Source organism: Typopeltis vanoorti, chromosome 5 (assembly GCF_054136105.1).
Source record: "Typopeltis vanoorti isolate ZY-2024b chromosome 5, IOZ_Tvanoo_1.0, whole genome shotgun sequence".
In the NCBI taxonomy this organism is placed as follows: domain Eukaryota; kingdom Metazoa; phylum Arthropoda; class Arachnida; order Uropygi; family Thelyphonidae; genus Typopeltis; species Typopeltis vanoorti.
This window is the reverse complement of record NC_143553.1, coordinates 127885531-127906294: the sequence shown is the minus strand read 5'-3', so window position 1 is coordinate 127906294 and position 20764 is coordinate 127885531. Positions and strand designations below refer to the sequence as shown.

Below are 20764 nucleotides of genomic sequence, written 5' to 3'. Positions count from 1 at the left end.
TCATTTCTTTAGATATTTTCAGGCGCAAACTTGGTTTGCTCACACTTGGATAAAGGATTAAACTAAATTTATTATAGTGTAACCAAGTGAAAAATAACTTTCAACAACTCCTAATATACTAATTGGCCCGTAATTTGCTACTTCTGTCTTGTAGCCACCTTTAAGTAATGGAGCTATCTTACTTTCTTTCCACTATCTTAGAACTTTGTCAGAGCTAAAAATTAAGATTAAACATTGTCAGGTCATCTGAGTTTCTTGGGGATCAGGAGGTAGTGGAAAGGATTCAATGACTTGTAATTAAGCTGAGAGGTCTATGAAACATTCCCTGTAAAAATAGATTGAAGTTGTGTGAATTTCAAAGTTGAGTTTATAGGCAGAAAAGAGGGGACATTATAGGAACTTACAGGTTGCTAAAGAGATTCTATAAGATTGACAAAAGAAATTTTTCGATATATGACAAATAGAGAGAGAGTTATGTAAGAGTGGTTAGTAAGGGTGTGTGGATTAGCACTTTTGCTTGGAGAAGTGAATGAGTGGAATGGATTGCCAAAAATAGTTTAGTGGCCCTAACAGCGATCGAGTTTAAGGAGAAGTTATGATGGGTGTTGTATGTATAAAGGTTAGTATGGGTTGCTTACAATGAGTCACCTGAATCTATGGAGATAGCCATATAATAAGAATAAAAAACAGGTCTGGGTTCCTTTGCTGTGATAATTAACAGTGCCTCCATACAAGAATATTGTTGGAAGATTCTCCTTCCTTTTTATGTCATGAATTATTTCCATACTTGTTGATAGTACTTCTTTACTGTTATTATTGTTGTCTCTTAATTTTGTTCTCATTTTAGCATTTTCCTCTGAATGTTCAGTAGAAGTAAAACATTTACAGTATTGGCAAGGGTATACATAGCATAACTAAAGATAATTATTGCGTGCATGTGTGTGTTTAAAGCAGGGATTTTCAAAATAAAAATGAACAATACAGAAATAAAAATTTATTGGAAGTTTTTCCACTTGGTTATACTATAAATTAAAGATATCAAAAATTATATACTTGGTTTAATCCTTTATCCAAGTGTAAGCAAACAAAGTTTGCACCTGAAGTATTATCAGGACTGGGGCAACTCGTATATAGAAGCTAATGACTTCGCATCACTTGCCTTAGTATCCCATAATGCAAAGCACATATCCTTACAGACATGTATAATGCTATGCATTATGGAAGGGTCACTGCCCAGACTAGTTTCGAGTGGGAGCCAGATGAGACCTCTTTATTAAGCTCTTATCTGGCTCCCACTGATGAGACCTCAGTAAAGGTCAAAACCGATCTAGGTAGTGACTCTTCCCTAGGATTAAACCAAATATATAATTTCTTGGTATCTTTAATAAAAATATTTAGTTATGTAGTTGAATGAATTATGTTTATCTTAAAAGTTTTATGAAATTAAATTTGTATTTCTGTTATAAGGTGTTCATACTGCTGGTAGCCCTAAAAAAATACCTCCTCCTCTTAAAAAAGGAGCCAGTGATGAAAAACTATTAGAACCTGAATCAGAAATTTGGGAACAAGTAACCTCATCTCCTTCTCCAGGAGCAAAAGTTGAATTCAAGGTAGAGAATTTGAAATTAAAATTATCACATATAGAATAAAAATATAAAATAATATATAAAAAATATAAAATAAAAAATAGAAATCCCCATAATTTGTCTTAATAAAGTTGTAAAAAGTATTATAGGATGCACTTGTGCAAATTACTTTTCAGATAAATGTACAAATTCCTGCCAATGTTTTCATAATTATAATAAAAGTTTCATTAGAATATACTTCAATTTAATGAGTTTTTAATGGTATTTCTGAACATAGTGAAGATTATTAGACATGCATTATAATAAGAATGCATAATTATTTATTTATTCTTGCATTTAATAATCTATACTTCAAACTAAAGTGCATTTTAATAACCTTTATCAAGTGAAGGGGTGCTTAAGGGTCAAAGCTCTATAACTGAGAGGAGACCTCCACATAGCTTTTAAAGGAATGTGGAGAACCGACCAGGGCTTCTGACCTAATGTCCAATCCTCACCTTCTCGTGGTGCACCCTGTTGGCTATCTACCTGGATACTGAACGAAATGAACGAGGATAGGCTGGCAATTTGGGATTTAGCCGACCAAATTGTATTCTTATTGGTAAAACCAAAATAAAAATGATGGTACAACATGACAAAATTTTATGCCGCCTGGGGCGTCTCCTGGTTAAACAAGGCCGCCGTTGTTTTTGCCAGGAAACCAGGGCAAACAATGAAAAGTCAGCTACTGGAATAAATCTGAAAACACACCCCAACTCAACATCACCAGAGTTAAAGATTGGTACTATCAACATAAGAAGCCTGAATGGCAAAGAAATGGAGCTAGCTGAGGAATTAGATAAGTACTAGATCGACATAATAGGGGTGACTGAAACAAAAAAGACAAAAACTGGTGAGATCTTTCTGAGCAATAAATACAAAATGTTATATTCAGGCAATGACAATCAAGGAAAAGAAGGAGTAGCCATAGTGTTCAACACAAAATATGAGGCTAATCTTCTTGAATGGCAGGCAAAATCTCAAGTAGAGTAATGTGGGCAAATATGAGAATGGGGAACTGGACAATGAGATTTATTTGTGCCTATGGTCCCACAGAAGGTTCTACTAAGATAGAAGTGGAGGAATTTTTTCAGGCTTTAGAAAAAGCAACTGACACAATGAAAAGGAAAAGTAGGTCATTGTTGGGAATCTAAATAGCAGAGTAGGAAGTGATTGTCTTTTGAGAAAATTTGGAGAAAAGAGCAAAGCTAATAATAATGGCAAATATCTGTTGGATTTCTGCTCAGGACATGGACTGGTTATTACTAACACCATGTTCCAACATAAAAATGTGCACAAATTCACATGGAGAGAAGAGGCAAGAAATAAGAAAAGTCTCATTGACTATGTTATTGTTGATAGTAATGTTTTCTCCATGGTGCAGGACACCAGAGTGTACAGAGGATTTGAAATTGGAAGCGATCACTATTTAGTCTTGAGCAGGATAAAATTGAATTTCATATTGAAAAGAATAACATGTAAGAAAGTTTTAAGAGATTCAGTGGCAAGTCTTGAAGAAAACCCTGATTGATTCAGTTAGAGAGGCATGTGGTGAAGCTGTCTGCAAGGATAGAAAAATTAGAACGCCGTGGTGGACACAGGAAGTTAAAGAGGCAGTGAAGGAAAAGAAGAAAACATATCAAAAGTTCCTGGCAAATAAGTCAACTTGTGCTCTTAGAGACTAAAGAGACAAATGCAAGAATGCTAAACTCTGTGTAAAACTAGCTAAACAAAAGTCATGGGAAACTTTGGCAGGAACATAGAAAATAAATATCAAGACGGTGGCAAAATATTCTGGAGGTTGTTAAAGAAGCTTAGGAATGGAGCAAAGAGTGCTGTAAAAGGAGTTAGAGATGATAAAGGTGACATGAGAAACTGGAGAAAAAGATATTCTTGAAGTATGGAGTAATTACTTTGAAAAACTACTAAATGAAACAAGCAGTGATGATAGCACAGTGGTAAAAAACATTGACCAGGCATGCAGTCAGGAATACATATCCATACTTGAAGTAGAAAAAGCGATCAAAGGCTTGAAATGTGGAAAGGCAGCAGAAGTAGATGATATTCGACCAGAAATGCTGAAGTATGGTGGTATAAAAGTCTTAGTGGCTGCACTGCATAGTTCAGAATGCTTGGACAGAGGGACGAATTCCCGATGATTGGAGTAGAGCTCTCATAGTACCCATATAAAAAAGGGAAATAAAACTGAATGTGAGAATTACAGGGGTATTTCCCTACACTGAGTGTGCCTGGTAAGATATATGCAAGTATACTTGAGAAACGGTTGAGAAGAATTGTGGAAGAAAAGCTTGGTGAAGAACAAGCTGGATTCAGGTCAAATAGAGGCTGTCAGGATCAGATCTTCACTTTACGACAAATAGTGGAGAAATCATGGGAATATAACAAAGATCTGTATTTAAGTTGTGTCTATTTGGAAAAGGCATATGACAAGGTGCCAAGAGAAGCTATTCAATATGCTACAGTTATATGGTGTCAATGGGGCATTATATCAAGCAATACTTAGTCTTTATTTGACTAAGTCAGCAGTCAGAATTGAAGGAAGTACAGGAAGATGGTTTAATGTTAAATCTGGTGTGAGACAAGAATGTACATTATCCCCTCTGTTATTCATTATCTATATGAATCACGTTATGAAGGAAAGTGGTATTAAACATGATATCAAAATTAGAGATGTTAATTTCAGCTCTTTGCTTTATGCGGACAGTGTTATACTTCTAAATAAATCCGCTACAAGTCTGCAGGATTCTCTGACTGAATTGAATAACTGTTGTAATAGATATGGTATGAAGGTCAGCAATAAAAAGACAAAGACAATGAAAATAGGCAGAATCATTGAAAATGTCATCTGTGTTGTGAATGGAGAACCTGTGGAACAAGTAAAACATTTCAGCTACTTAGGCACGATTTTTAGTGAAGATGTAAATTAAATATAGAAATAGACAATAGAATCAACAAAACTGGTATAGTAGGAAGTCAATTGAATTAATTATATGGAATAAGAGAGAAATTAGTCGGAACACTAAATTTGCTGTATACAAAACCGTGTTCAAACTAGTTTTAACTTATGGATCTGAGAGCTGGGTCAGAAGTAAAATACTTGACCAAAGACTAGAGACCGCAGATATGAGAGTCCTGAGAAAGATATTAGAGGTGTGAACAGATGGCATCAATGGCAATATCATATTAATGAATGGAGAACCTGTGGAACAAGTAAAACATTTCAGCTACTTAGGCACGATTTTTAGTGAAGATGTAAATTAAATATAGAAATAGACAATAGAATCAACAAAGCTGAGTAGGAAGTCAATTGAATTAATTATATGGAATAAGAGAGAAATTAGTCAGAACACTAAATTTGCTGTATACAAAACCGTGTTCAAACTAGTTTTAACTTATGGATCTGAGAGCTGGGTCAGAAGTAAAATACTTGACCAAAGACTAGAGACCGTGGATATGAGAGTCCTGAGAAAGATATTAGAGGTGTGAACAGATGGCATCAATTGCAATATTATATTAAAAACAAGGATGTTGACATTGTCAGCATCCAGGAATGCATTAGCAGAGCTAATCTCAGGTGGTATGGTCACTTAAACAGAATGGACGAGGAAAGATTAGTAAAATAAGTGTTCTCTGCCAGGTTGGCAGGAAAACGACCCAGAGGAAGACCAAAATATAGGTGGATTGATACGGTACAGAGTGTATACGATAGAAATATAAGATCTGATAATGTTGGAGTCTTGACAAGTAACAGACTGATTTGGAGGAAAATTGTAGATAGGAAGTTAGTAATGATGTAAATTTTTCATGTAGTACTATCATATCCTGTACACCCATTGAGGGTACATGGCAGGAATTTGATGATGATGATTATCAAGTGAAATCACAAGTGATTTTTCTTCCATTATTTTTCCTTCTATTTCTTATCCAAAATCACTGGGTAGCAGGTATTTCACACACTTATGATTTTCATTCGCCCGATTAAAAAAGAAGACTTGATTCAACTTCGAGATGCTTGGAGCACAAAAGCTATTGTAGGAATAAAAAAAAAAATGTAAACATTTTTTAAAGAATTCTGAGTCTTACCTGTTTCTTTCTTAATACCTTTTTTCAAGAAATCTAGAATGAGTTGCTTGTACTTATTATGATAAAAACCTTGCAATCAGCAGGCCAGCACAAACTACTTTATGAGTGACATGTTTCACATTCTTCATTCTGGGGATTTCTAAATCATTTGATATGGAAACTACAGCGAACTCTCAATTTGTTGTCATCTGTTGGAATATTTTGCTTTATTGTAAAAAATGTTTTGTATCGTAAAAAAATAAAAGAAGGCATTATGGAGGCAAAGTAAGATTATTGGTAATAATCAATTTCATGAAGAGTACAAAGAACATGCAAGGAGGGTGACTTGGTTGATAAGGGTAGTAACAGTGCAGTGTGAGCAGCAGTTAGGTAATGAAGCCAAAAAAACCCTTAGGGTTTTATTTTTTTTATTATTTTATTTATTTATTTATTTATTTATTTTTTTTTTTGGCTTCATTATCTAACTGCCTTTGATATGTACATACTTTTGATGTGCAGCCAGCAAAAAAAAAAAAAAAGAGAGAGAGAAAAGAAAGAAAGAACGATTATGGTAGGATGACAGTGATTGGAGTAAATAATATACGGACAACTTCTGCAGAAGATATAGTTGAAATATCTAATGAGTGCTTTATAAAGGTCTTTCATAAATGTTCTGTGAATGTGACCATGAAGTGTTTGAGAGCAGTGGATCATGATGAGGAGGAGGGACTGACTCTGAATCAGCAAGAGGTATATGGGGAATTGAGCAAACTTGATGTCAATAAGGCTGTGGGACCAGATGATATATCACTACATACTTTGAAGGATTGTGCCAAGGAACTGATATCTGCCTTGGCATGTTTGTTTAATATGAGTTTTACATTGGGTCAAGTTCCAAAAAAGTGGAAGGAAGGGGAGATTGTACCACTTCATAAGGGAGGTGACAGAAATCATACATCAAATTATAGGTCAATCAGTGTGTCAGGTGTTTTGGTTAAAGTGTTGGAGAGGCTAGTGAGAATCAGGATCCAGGATTGGGTTGACAACAATGGTATTATTATCTTTCATGGAAAGCATGAATTTGAAGGAAGGACATGGTTTATAATTTAATTGGTTTTTTTCAATAAGGTGACAGCAGCATTGGGTGAGTGAGATGTGTACACAGTATACTTAGATTTTGCAAAGCATTTTGATAGCCAAACTGCAGTGGATGGATATTAGACTAGTGTATTGGATTGGAGATTGACTATCTGATAGGTATCAGCAGGTTGAGCATGTGGGAGAGCAGTATCCCATTTTGCCCATATATGGTACTAATGTCCTATAGGTTGATCAATAAATCTCTCTTGTATGGCCCCATAAAAAAAAAAAAAGGAAAAAAGTATCCTGGAAGAGGAAAGTCACCTAGAGATGTGTCTTAGGGGTCTGTTTTAAGGCCACTTAATGATATTGAAGAAAATTTGAATGATCATATTCAGTTGTTCACAGATGATGCAAAGTTGGGAAGAACTATGAGGACTAGAGCAGATGTTGCAGCCTTACAAAAAGACTTGAATAGATTGAGTGAATGGGCACAGGAGTAGGGATGTGAGTTGAAGGTTGCGAAGGGGTTTTAAAATTTGGAAAACAAAGATGAGATGTAGAATTTACTCTTGGTGGGGATATATTGTTGGAGGTGGAGGAAATGAGATCTTGGAGTGATTGTGGAAAAGGATTTAATCTAAAATTTAAGGGACACATTGCCAAAATTGCCAGGACAATGCAATGAATTCTGACGATGTGGAGGACACTGACTTATAGAAGCAAGGAGATTCTGGTTCCATTGATTAGGCCACATATGGACTACTATGCATATATTTGGTCACCTGGTTTTCAAAAGGATGAAGAGATGTTGGAAAGGGTCTAGAGGTGATCGACTAAGGTAGTTTCTGGTCTCTGGCATGTTGAATATGAAAAAAAGGTTGGAAAGATGCTATTTATAAAGTCTAATGCATTGATTCCCAAACTTTTTCAGGCCACCGCCCACTTTGCAAGACATAAATTTTGTAACCCCCCCCATTATAACAGTTTTCCACGTTCAAGCCGTTTGATATTTTTGACATAAATAGCTACTAATGATACGTTATTGCTTATGCTGTTAAATTTTTAAAAAGAAGTGGCCAATATGTGCTTCATCTTGAACACAGTTATTGCTATACCGATTTTGGTGAAACGTAGCCCATATGTAAAGATTGTAAAATGTATGCTCGAATAACATTATGCACAGTTTCATACAATGGTTTAAATATGAAAATGTGGAATACAATTAAGAGATTGCATTGCATTAGTAAGAATCTTATTGTAATAATTAAAACGCCATTAAATATATTACAAAATTGTTTATTTCTAACTTATAAAGTAAAAATACAAAGTGAAAATAACAAATTAATGTGAAGTTTCATACAATGGTTTAAATATGAAAATTTGGAATACATATTAAGAGATTGCATTACATTAGTAAGAATCTTATTGTAATAATTAAAACACCATCAAATGTATTAGATGGTTTATTTCGAACTTACAAAGTAAAAATACAAAGAAAAAATAACAAATTAATGTGAAGGATGAGCCTGGTGCATTTTTAAAAGTTTGTTAATATCGGGTTCAACTTTCGTTAAAAACAGTCGTAAATCGCCACGCTCAGTTATATGCAATCAGTTCCTTTTCTTAGATAGTAAATTCACTACAGCACTAAACCCACGCTCAGCCAAATAAGAAGATGGAAATGCAATTAAAAATTTCTGCACTATTTCCCATAATCCAGGGTACAGTGTCGGTATTGATTTTTGAAGCCAGAACTCTTGGTATCCAGTTTTGAATTTTATTTTTAGTTCTTCATTTGTTGTGAGTTCTATGAGTTCCACTTCTAAATTTGATGATCCTGCTGTGCTTACATGTGAGAAAGGATCTAGAACCAATTTGGTATATTCATGTTTAGAATATCCTTGAATCGCTCATTGAAATCAGCATGGAGAATCTCCAAGTGTTGGCAGTATGTAAGTAAATCTTCCTTTTTGAGAGACACTGCTGATAAATTTGAAAAGTGGCTATATTCCCCTCTGCCCATATTCCGCTTGAACAGAAGAAGTTTCCCTACAAAAGTGGCAATAACATTTTTTGTTTTAATTCAATTCAATTCATCACCTTGTAGTTGTAGATTGACTTCATTAAATATTTTATGGAGGTCTGTCAAATAAGCGATGTCATTTTTGGATGTAATCAGGTTGGCCCGCAATCCATCGTCTCTGTTTTCTAGGAACTCTAGTACTGAATCAAACAAATTGTAAAATCGATTCAGACAAATACCTTTTGAAAGCCAGCGAACTTCTATGTGAGGCAGCAAATGATTGAAATCTTCATCGTTTTCACTACAAAGTTGGCTAAACAATCTGTCACTCAATGAATTGCTTCTAATCTTGTTGACTACTCTAATAACGTAATGGAGCGACGTGTGCAGGTGTTCACTTAAATTTTTCGCAACCAAATGTTGACGATGAAGAACACAATGTATAGCGAGTACATTTGGTACTGCTTGTTTCAAATGCACTATGAAACCCTTGTGGCGCCCTGTCATTGCTGGAGCACCATCAGTAGCAGCAGACAAAATATTACGAATAGGAATGTCTTTCTCTTGAAAAAACTTATTCATGATATTAAACATAGATTCTCCCTTTGTATCCACTTCGAAGTTTTTAGCAAATAATAATTCTTCACAAACTTTTTCTTCTTTTATGAATCATAAGTATGATAAGAGTAGTGGTTCATTATTTGGGAGAGTTGATTCATCGAGTTGAATGGAAAATTGGCATATCTTCAAATAATCACACAATGATTTTTCGTCTTCAGCCATTTCATCGATTCTTCTTTGCACTGAATTATTGCTCAAAGGAATTTTCCTGATGATATCTGATGCTGGCTTATGAAGCACAGTGTTTATTACTTCTTTTACTGCCAGCAAGATTAATTCCTCACCAATTGTGGTTTTCCCGCTTTTGCGATTAATATTGAAATATTATAAGAAGCTTGTAATCCGTCATTATCTTGTTTAGTGGACGACGTGAAAAGTTTTGATATAGTTAGACGTTTAAAATATTTTTCTTCTAGTACTTGAAAATAGGGCTCATCTTTATTCTTTTTGTCAGCATGCATTTTAATCAAATGCTTTTGTAGCCTAGAAGGCTTCATTGCTTCATTTGAAAACACTTTTTGGCAAATCAAGCATATAGGTAATAATCGGTTCGTAGGAGACTGAATAAAACCATATTTCAAATACTCAATACTGTACGGTCGACATTTCTTCTTATATTCAGACATAATGAAGTAATAAAATTTGCAAAAATATTCACAAAATAAAAGATTTAATTTACACTTTGTATGACTCCACTTATCTATCACACTTTCGACTGATGATTGTTGGCAAAGCACACAAAAAATAATGAAACTTATTCCTAAACCACTGGTATTTATAGATTTGAAATCTAGCCCGAATCGACTTGCATGCATTGACTTGTTTGCAATACCATCGTACTCGTGCTTTGAACAAGTCACAAGCACCCATATTCATGTCAAAACATGCTGAATTGAATGAATTACCTACGTAATAGTTGACCGATATACTACTAGTTAAGACTCGTCTACTGCATGGATAGACTAAAGCCTGTATGGCACGATCAATTTTTACAATAGCAAAAAATGAATACATTTTTTAAGTATATAAAAAATAGAAGTTAAAATATATTATATGACACGTTCAATTTTTTATTTTGCACGCAAGCGCATTTTGTTTGTCTGACCACGACATTGTCTGAATAATTATCAATAATAATTAATAAATAAATAATTACACAAGATATAAACAACAAACCTACAAAACATAATCACAGAAAACAGTATAATAAGTTTCGAATAATATTTGCTTTGTTTTTTCCCTCTAGTTAGCAATATAAGTTAGTATTAACTAGGCTAACTAAAATTTACGATTTTATTTCTTTCTTGCCGTTATTATTTTTACTTGGAATATTAAATTATATAAAATTGGGTTTATTTTTGTACATTTCAATTAGAAAAGTGGTTTTATATATTTTATATATATTTTTGAAATGAAATATAACGAATATATTTGCTACTGTAAACATAACTTATACACACACATATATACATGCTCTATTTTCTCATTGACATAGAAAATTACATCTATTTCTATCTGACATGGTAAATTTTCAAATGATTAAATAATTGAAATAGAAAATTGATAAAAAAATTGATCGTGTAAGACGAGCATAAGATGAATTAAAATGCAATATTTAAATTTTAAATGATTATCTAATCGCAAAATCACGAAAATAATTAATTTTTAAATATATATTATTAATTTCTTCTATAAAGAGCCACTGACCACTTGAACTCCCCCAAATGCTTCTGATCCCACTATAGCCCCACTAGAAGGCTTCAGCGCCCACTGGGGGGGGGAGGTACCGCCCACTTTGGGAACCTATGGTCTGATGGATAGCATGAAGAGGGATGATATGATAAAGATGTACAAGTTGGTAATGAATTGTAATAGGATTAATGTTGAAGAAGTTTTTCATAAAATGGTGGGAAAAGAGAATAAGAAGTCATCCCCCGAAGCTGTATGAGGACGGTGTAAGCAAGAGAGTGCAACGAAGGTTTTTTGCACGGAGTGTTTGAATAATTAAAATGCATTGCCTGAGCGTGTGGTGTCTGCAAAGAATTTGAATGTATTTAAGACTTGGTATGATGAGCTTTGTGTATCACAAAGGGACCTCCTGCAATGGGTCTTTGATTCCTTGGCAGTCTTGGGATAATAATATTGAATTTCCTTTAGAATAGCACTTATGGTTTATTGCTTTGCCAGGGGATGTTTGGTAAGTTTGTTATAAGGCATGAGTTTATTATAATTGTTTGCTGTAGTAATTTGTTCATTACCGAGAGTTGTTCATAGTGAGATTGATTATATTTTAATATTTAACATATAGACAGAAGAAAATAACATTATTTTGAAAAATAATGAAGTAATATTTATTTTGGCATGTTGTACCATCATTTTTTATTTTGTAAGTCAGCAGTTAGAATTGAAGGAAGTACAGGAAGATGGTTTAATGTTAAATCTGGTGTGAGACAAGGATGTACATTATCCCCTCTGTTATTCATTATCTATATGGATCACATTATGAAGGAAAGTGGTATTAAACATGATATCAAAATTGGAGATGTTAATGTCAGCTCTTTGCTTTATGCGGACAGTGTTATACTTCTAAATAAATCCGCTACAAGTCTGCAGGATTCTCTGACTAAATTGAATAACTGTTGTAATAGATATGGTATGAAGGTCAGCAATAAAATAAAAAGACCAAGACAATGAAAATAGGCAGAATCATTGAAAATGTCAACTGTGTTGTGAATGGAGAACCTGTGGAACAAGTAAAACATTTCAGCTACTTTGGCACGATTTTTAGTGAAGATGGTAAATTAAATATAGAAATAGACAACAGAATCAGCAAAGCTGGTAATGGTGGGAAGTCAATTGAATAAATTCGTATGGAATAAGAGAGAAATTAGTCAGAACACTAAATTAGCTGTATACAAGACAGTGTTCAAACCAGTTTTAACTTACAGATCTGAGAGCTGGGTCAGAAGTAAAACACTTGACCAAAGACTAGAGACTGCAGATATGAGAGTCCTGAGAAAGATTAGAGGCGTGAACAGAAGGCATCAATGGCAATATCATATTAAAAATTAGGATATTAGGAAAGAACTTGACATTGTCAGCCTCCAGGAATGCATTAGCAGAGCGAATCTCAGGTGGTATGATCACTTAAATAGAATGGGAGAGGAAAGATTAGCAAAACAAGTGTTCTTTGCCAGGTTGGCAGGAAAACGACCCAGAGGAAGACCAAGATATAGGTGGATTGATACAGTACAAAGTGCCTTAGACGATAGAAATATAAGATCTGAAAATGTTGGAGTCTTGACAAGTAACAGACTGATTTGGAGGAAAATTTTAGATAGGAAGTTAGTAATGATATAATTTTTTCATGTGGTACTATCATATCCTGTACACCCCTTGATGGTACATGGTAGGAATTTAATGATGATGAAGTAATATTACTGTTTGATTACTTTCATGGTTGAAATATAGGTGGGAGTAATAGAAAGGAAGGAACCAAGGAACCTGCGACGTGTCTTTGACTCCATTGGGGTCTCAGGATAATAATAATAATATTGAATTTCCTTTAAAATAGCACTTATGGTTTAGCGCTTTGCCAGGGGATATTTTGTAAGTTTGTTATTATTATTACCCTAAAACCCCATGGAGTCAATGACTCATCTAGTAGGTCCCTTTGTCATACACCAGCTCATCATACTGTGCTTTAAACACATTCAAATTCTCTGCAGATACCTTATTCTCAGGCAAGGCATTCCAATCATTCATAACTTCTGCATGCAAAAAAACTGCTTTTCACTTCCTTGTTCACACCCTCCTTTAAAGCTTCCAGGGATGACCTCTTGTTTTCCCCAGATCTCCCACCATTTTATGAAAAACCTCTTCAACATTGATCCTATAACAACCCCTTACACATGCACGTCTCTATCATATCACCCCTCTACATCTTATCCACTAGACTCTATAAATTGCATCTTCTCGACCTTTCCCCATATTCAACATTCCAGAGATCAGAAACTACCTTAGTCAGTCACCTCTAGAACTTTTCCAACATCTCTTCGTCCTTTTGAAAACCAGGTGATGAAATCTGTGCACAGTAATCCATGTATGGTCTAATATACAATGGAACAAGAATCTTCTTACTTCTACAAGTAAGTGTCCTCTGCATCATTCTCAGAATTTGTTGTGTTGTCCTCACAATTTTGGCAATGTGTCCTCTAAATTTTAGATCCTTATCCACCATCACCCCAAGATCTTCTATTTCCTCCACCTTCAACAATATATCCCCATCAATCATAAATTCTACATACCATCTTTGTTTCCCAAATTTTAAAACCTCATATTTTGCAACATTGAACTGGCATCCCTATTCCCATGCTCATTCACTCAATCTATTCAAGTCTTCTTGTAAGGCCACAACATCCTCTCTACTCTTCATAGTTCATCGCAACTTTGCATCATCTGCAAGCAACTGAATATCCCCATCCAAATCTTCGCCAATATCATTAACATACAGGTTAAACAGGAATAGCTCTAACACAGACCTCTGAGGCACACAACCAGTGACTTTCCTCTCCTAGATATTGCTTCCCCCATAAACAACTTGCTGATACCTATCAAATAGCCAGTCTCCAATCCAATTTACTAATCTAATATCCAACCCCATCTGCTCTAGTTTGACTATCAACTTATCATGTGGTAATCTATCAAAAGCCTTTGCAAAATCTAAGTATACTACTGTATATCCATCTCCCTCGTCCAGTGCAGCTGTCATCTTGTTGTAAAAGGCAAGTAGATTATAAAAAGTGACCTCCCTTTAGCAAATTCATACTGTCCATCAGAGATAATACCATTGTTTTTTTTTCAACCCATTTCTGGAATTGTTTTGAAACAATGGCATTTCCACTTCTAGCATTCATATACAAACATATCATCCTATTCCTGGATCTATGACAAGTTTCATTGATACCGCTTATTAGATATGACTACTCCATACTTCCCTTGAGTCATTTCTTTTTCTCCTTGCTCGTCCCAGAACCATCTTCAAATACAACTGTTTTCTCTACACTCCAGGTCATCCCTCCTTTCTTTTTTTGTCTACACACACATTCACATCCTCTTGTTGGATCAACCTTTCTTATGCTGTGGTTCCCTATCCACCTTGAGTCTCACCATTTCTCTGTTTGTCTTGCACTTGTTCTCTTATTCTCTACACTCATTCTGCCCACTTCATTCATAAGCACCACTTCAATCTCTCATTTCTTTCTCTCCTCCTTTTCCACATCACTTCTTACTTGATGAAATTCATTCTCTGCACTCATTTTTCTACCTTCCAGCAACAGTCTTTCCAAATGACTCACACCAAACCAATTCAAATGCAGTCCATTATTCTTATGCAGTTCAATTGATCCTTCAAACTCATTCCACATTAAAAAACTGTACTCCTTTCTCCTCACACATTTCTGCTAACATATCATTCACAATCTTTGCTCTCTGGCTCATTTCATCACTGTCATATCTGGGCAACACACTGACTGCCTTTCCTATCACACTATAATCTTTTTTCCTTATCAATAATCTCATGATATCCAATCGTATGTGTTAGTTATTCCCAGTCAAGTTATTCATTTCCTATTACCAACTCTTTTGCTTGCTTACTCCTCATATTCAATGCCTCGATCACTCTATTTATTTTACCTCTAGGAAAACAAACCTTGTGCATCTTCTCATTTGCCATACCTCTAATAATTGAATTAATTGAATCCCCATACAGCACCACTCATCGGGCTTTCATTACCTCTTTCAACCGACTTTATTCATTTTCATCATTTTCACTCTTCCGTACATATCTCCACTTCCATTCCATCTCTTACTTCATTTTAACCAACTCAGCTTTCAAATCTTTCATCACATTTTCGTTCTTATTCATACTCTCAATTTTATTGCTCGCCATACATGCTTGTTTGCTGTCGATGCCGCTCGACACCTTACATTTAATTTCACCCTGTTTTTCAACTTCCACTACATTTGTATCACTTTCATCTTTCTTATTATCGATTGCTAAATTCATCAGATCGCTCATTTGCTTTTTCAAAAACTTTACTATTTTTTAACTGCCCTTTTACACTGTCCTTTTTTTCTATCTGTTGAGCACTCATCCTCTTGGCATTCTTGCTACTGACACTTTCAGTTAATGTGTTACCACTCATCGAGTTCTCATTCAGATCACACTTTGCACACACACACACCCTCCTTCCATCCACCTTAAATATCCCTAATTTATCTACATAATCGAACAAGTACATATAGCACACCTCACATTTTACAAAACGACTAAAATCAAAATTAAATTCCTACAAAGACAAAGCCACCACCATCTTTCCTTTGCCGGTTACAATACTAAGCTCTGAGTTTAACAATTTCATAAACTTAAACTAACAAAGCCCACACACTTGAAGCACTGCAAGCACACAATGTTTACAGCAACTCTTACTCAGAAACACACACTTATTTACAATTAATTATTCCAAAAAAACTTATCAGAAATGGGATCCTTCTTTACACAAACATTCCAACAGAATGCCTGCTCATTTTATATGGTATGAGTTTATTATAATTGTTTGCTCTGGTAATTTGTTCATTACTAAGAGTTTTTCATAGCAAGAGTTGACTATATTTTGATATTTAACAAATAGACAGAAGAAAATGTCATTACTTTCAGAAATAATGAAGTAACATTACTATTTGATTACATTTGTGGTTGAAATGATAGGTGGGACCAAAAGGAAAAAAGGAACCATGACTTTCAACTTAGCAGTCATATCCTCTAAATTATATAAGCTGTCAGTATTGAAAATGAATTTGTTGACACTGTTCATGTGTAAATATTCCTCAAGAACTGTACCGGATATTATGACAGTATACACAATTAATATTTCATGATTAGTTCAGACTAACAACTTTTTTCCCCTACTAGATTAGTCTGTTGTTTTGTTTGTGATTTGATCTTGTAAAATACTTCCAGCTGCATCAATTTACATTTATCATGACTTATTCCTACCAATTTTCACTCAAACACAATTTTTTTTCCATTCTTCATTTGTTTAAGTGACCATACCATCTTAGATAAGTTCTGGTTACACATTCTTGAATATTAAATGTCAAATTCTTTGTGATATCTTCATTTTTTATATTCTGCCACTGATGTCATCTGTTTGCTTTCCTAATCTCTCTAAAAACTCTTATATCAGTACCCAGTTTTTGATTATTTATTTTCAAATAAATTTATTTTAGGGGTTTCTACCACATCAGAAACGAGATACTAAGGAATCTGGGAGAAAAGGCAATAGAGTGGTTGTTAGAATTTTTCAACTTTTGTTGGAAATTTGCTAAAATACCCAGCATATGGAGGCAAACGAAAGTAATACCTATCCTGAAACTGGGTAAACCTGCTGAGGATCCAAAGAGCTACAGTCCTATAGCTCTCCTATGCACAACACTGAAGCTGTATGAGACGTTAATCTTGAACAGACTAAGTTCAGAAATAGAGAAAGTGCTGATAAAAGAACAGACAGGATTTAGACCAGGAAGATCATGCACTACAAATACAGGAGCTGTATTTGTAGATTTGACAGCAGCATATGACACACTAAATCTTAGGAAGCTTATAGTCAAAATTTACAGCATGATAAACAGCTGTGGAAATACTTTTATTGGGATTATATTGATCAAGTGCATATAATAACAACTAAGTTATACCAACTAGTTTCACCAACTAAGTCTTTTGGCATCTTCAGGGTACATAACTGATGTACGGCACTAAAAAGTAAAAAACTGTTACAAACTATAATCAACCGATTCCAATTATATTAAACAAAGAACAGAGCACGTACAATACATTCATAGAGCATGGATGATATCACTTGTTGTTATTTAGGAACGTTCTATAGTTGGCACTATAATTCAGTTCTGGCGAGTTGAAGGATCTGATAAGGGTCTTCCAGGTCACGGGTAAGATTAGTCCTTGGTTCCTGTTAAGGTTTTGTATACAGAGGGCAACTGTTGTGGCCTCCTTAAAAAATTCGGGAGCGGAAGTCTTCCTCCATGTAAGGAATTGTGCTTCTATCCCACCCTCTGGTATGGTTCGTTCTTGAGAAATGAAAAGCTAACCCCGATTTTTCTTCTCTGTTATTATTGACGTCACCTATGTGTTCTTTTTGCCTAATTTCAAGGCTCCTTGAAGTTTGGCCGATGTAATTCAAGCCACACAAGCATGGTATGTTATAAACTCCAGCATATTTGGAGAAAGGGTGGCTATCTTTTGGAGATCTTAAGAATTGTCTAATCGTTTCTGTGGGTTTAAAGGCCACTCTTATTTTATGTGGTCTAAGGAGTCTAGCAATCTTATTGGAAACTGTCCCCAAGCATGGAATGACGATGGTAGAAATATGACGTACATCATCTTGTTGTCTTTGTCGGGGTTCAGAGAAAAGTATCTTGTGGACGAGTCTTTGAGGAAATCCACAGTATGGTGGAGATATGTGGATGATATCTTTATCATTTGGAACCACACAAAAAAGGACCTGTTCGACTTTCTTAACAAAATCAACTCTCTACACCACACAATCAAATTCACTCTAGAACTTGAAGAAGATAACCAATTATCATTTCTGGACACTTTAATTAAGAAGCTTCCGAATGGTGGTATCAACCTCTCAGTTTACTGCAAACCTACCAATACAGGACGTTATAAACATTTCACTTCCTCACACCACATTTCTCTGAAACTTAGTATTGTACACATGTTGAAGAACCATTCCTCTTTCCTTACAACAGATCAACAAGACCTCCAGGAAGAACTATCCCTGATATCCACCAACCTTACCATGAATGGATTTCCTCAAAGACTCGTCCACGAGATACTTTTCTCTGAACCCCGACAAAGACAACAAGATGATGTACGTTATATTTCTACCATCATCATTCCGTACTTAGGGACAGTTTCCAATAAGATTGCTAGACTCCTTAGACCACATAAAATAAGAGTGGCCTTTAAACCCACAGAAACGATTAGACAATTCTTAAGATCTCCAAAAGATAGCCACCCTTTCTCCAAATATACTGGAGTTTATAACATACCATGCTCGTGCAGCTTGAATTTCATCGGCCAAACTTCAAGGAGCCTTGAAATTAGGCAAAAAAGAACACATAGGTGACGTCAATAATAACAGTGAAGAAAAATCGGCGTTAGCTTTTCATTTCTCAAGAATGAACCATACCATAGAGTGGGATAGAAGCACAATTCCTTACATGGAGGAGGACTTCCGCTCCCGAATTTTTAAGGAGGCAACAACAGTTGCCTGCTGTATACAAAACCTTAACAGGAACCAAGGACTAATCTTGCCTGTGATCTGGAAGACCCTTATCAGATCCTTCAACTCGCCAGAACTGAATTATAGTGCCAACTATAGAACGTTCCTAAATAACAACAAGTGATATCATCCGCGCTCTATGAATGTATTGTACGTGCTCTGTTCTTTGTTTAATATAATTGGAATTGGTCGATTATAGTTTGTAACAGTTTTTTACTTTTTAGTGCCGTGCATCAGTTATGTACCCTGAAAATGCCAACAGACTTAGTTGGTGAAACTAGTTGATATAACTTAGTTGTTATTATATGCACTTGATCAATATAATCCCAATAAAAGTATTTCCGGAGCTTTTTGGTCAAGAAAATTAAACATTTTTTAACATGATAACAGCTATCGATTAGTGGAGATATTTAGGTCGCTGCTGTTCAGCAGGAGATTCTTTGTTGATTTTCAAGGAAAGAGGAGCAGATGGCATATCCATAAAAATGGTCTACCTCAGGGAAGTGTGCTATCTCCCCTCCTCTTCAATATATATACTAATGACCAACCTATCAACCAATGGTCAAGAACCTTCTTATATGCAGATGACCAGGCAATAGCTTATCAAGCAAAATCCTTTGATGACATTGAGAAGCAGCTCATACAAGAGCTAGAAACTCTTACAGTTTACTATAAGGAAAACTAACTGAAACCAAATCTCAGTAAAACCCAAATGTGTCTTTTCCATCTCAGCCAGAAAAGGTTGGTCGATTGGTAGAGCCTCTGCTACTAATGGCTCAGTTAAGTAAGTTTGAGTGCGGTTAGTAGTTGGAAGGGGACCAATCGTTCGATGCTGTTGGCACACTCTCCCTCGATGAGTCTTTGGACTCCCTGGAGGTGTCAAATAATAATAATAATAGGAGGCAAGGAGAGAGTTGAATATAGAATGGAATTGTGTGAAACTGGTCAATTATCCAAATCCAACTTACCTCGATGTTACACTAGATAGCACCCTAAATTATAAGCGACACATAGAGAAGACAGCAGCTAAAACTCAAACACATAATAATATTCTTTGTCGATTAATATCATCTCAGTGGGGTGCAAATCCACAAGTACTGCACACCTCTGCATTGGCACTCTGCTTTTCGACAGCCGAGTATGCTAGCCCTGTTTGGGAAAGATCATCATGTCAAAATTATTGCTAAGGTTCTTAATGAAACATGTCAGCACATTGCCAGCTGCCTTAAGCCTACAAAAATTGACCATCTATACTCACTGTCTAGTATTGCACCTCCTCACATCAGAAGGACTACTCCGTGTAGTCCTTCTGATGTGAGGAGGATTACATGGAGTAGATATGAGCAGAAACAACAACTAAATGATGAACGGCATCCTTTGTATGGACATGTTGCAGTACATAAGAGGCCAAGATCAAGGAAAAGTTTTATTCACTCAGTGGAACCGTTGTTTGATTCCATAAAAAGCTACAAGGTTTAACAATATGGCAAGAACAATCTCTAGAGGCTTTGAACTTAAACGAATCTCTTCCTCCTGGCTTTCATCTTGACTGGCAAAGATGGAAGACATTGAATAGACTTCGTTCCGGAATAGGCAGATCAAAGCAGAATATGGCCAGATGGGGCTACACAGATAATGACAGCTGCTCATATGGTGAAACACAAACCATGGATCATCTTCTGCAATGCTGCTTAATAGACATTAATAATATATGTACCCGAGAAGATTTAATGCAGTGTAATGAAGCAGCTTTAAAGTATATTAGTCACTGGATGAGTGAAATTTGACATTTTATGTTTTTACTTAATATTTCATGCAAGGTGGTATTTTTGTCTTTTAATGTATGCTTTTAATTCCAATTCTTTTAATGTCTATTTCTTTAAATGTATGCATTTAATCATTTATATGCATGCTCTTACATTTTCTGTAGTTCGCATCCGAAATAAATAAATAAATATCAC

General features: G+C 35.2%; 1 protein-coding gene across 1 annotated transcript in view; it reads left to right on the top strand.

Annotated features, from left to right (window-relative positions):
• htt (huntingtin) overlaps positions 1–20764 on the top strand; it is a 1164033-nt gene that overhangs the window by 257119 nt on the left and 886150 nt on the right. Inside the window, exon 11 of the mRNA XM_090393484.1 lies at positions 1468–1610. Coding sequence (XP_090249610.1) covers positions 1468–1610 — 143 coding nt within the window. The remainder of the gene's footprint in view (positions 1–1467; positions 1611–20764) is intronic.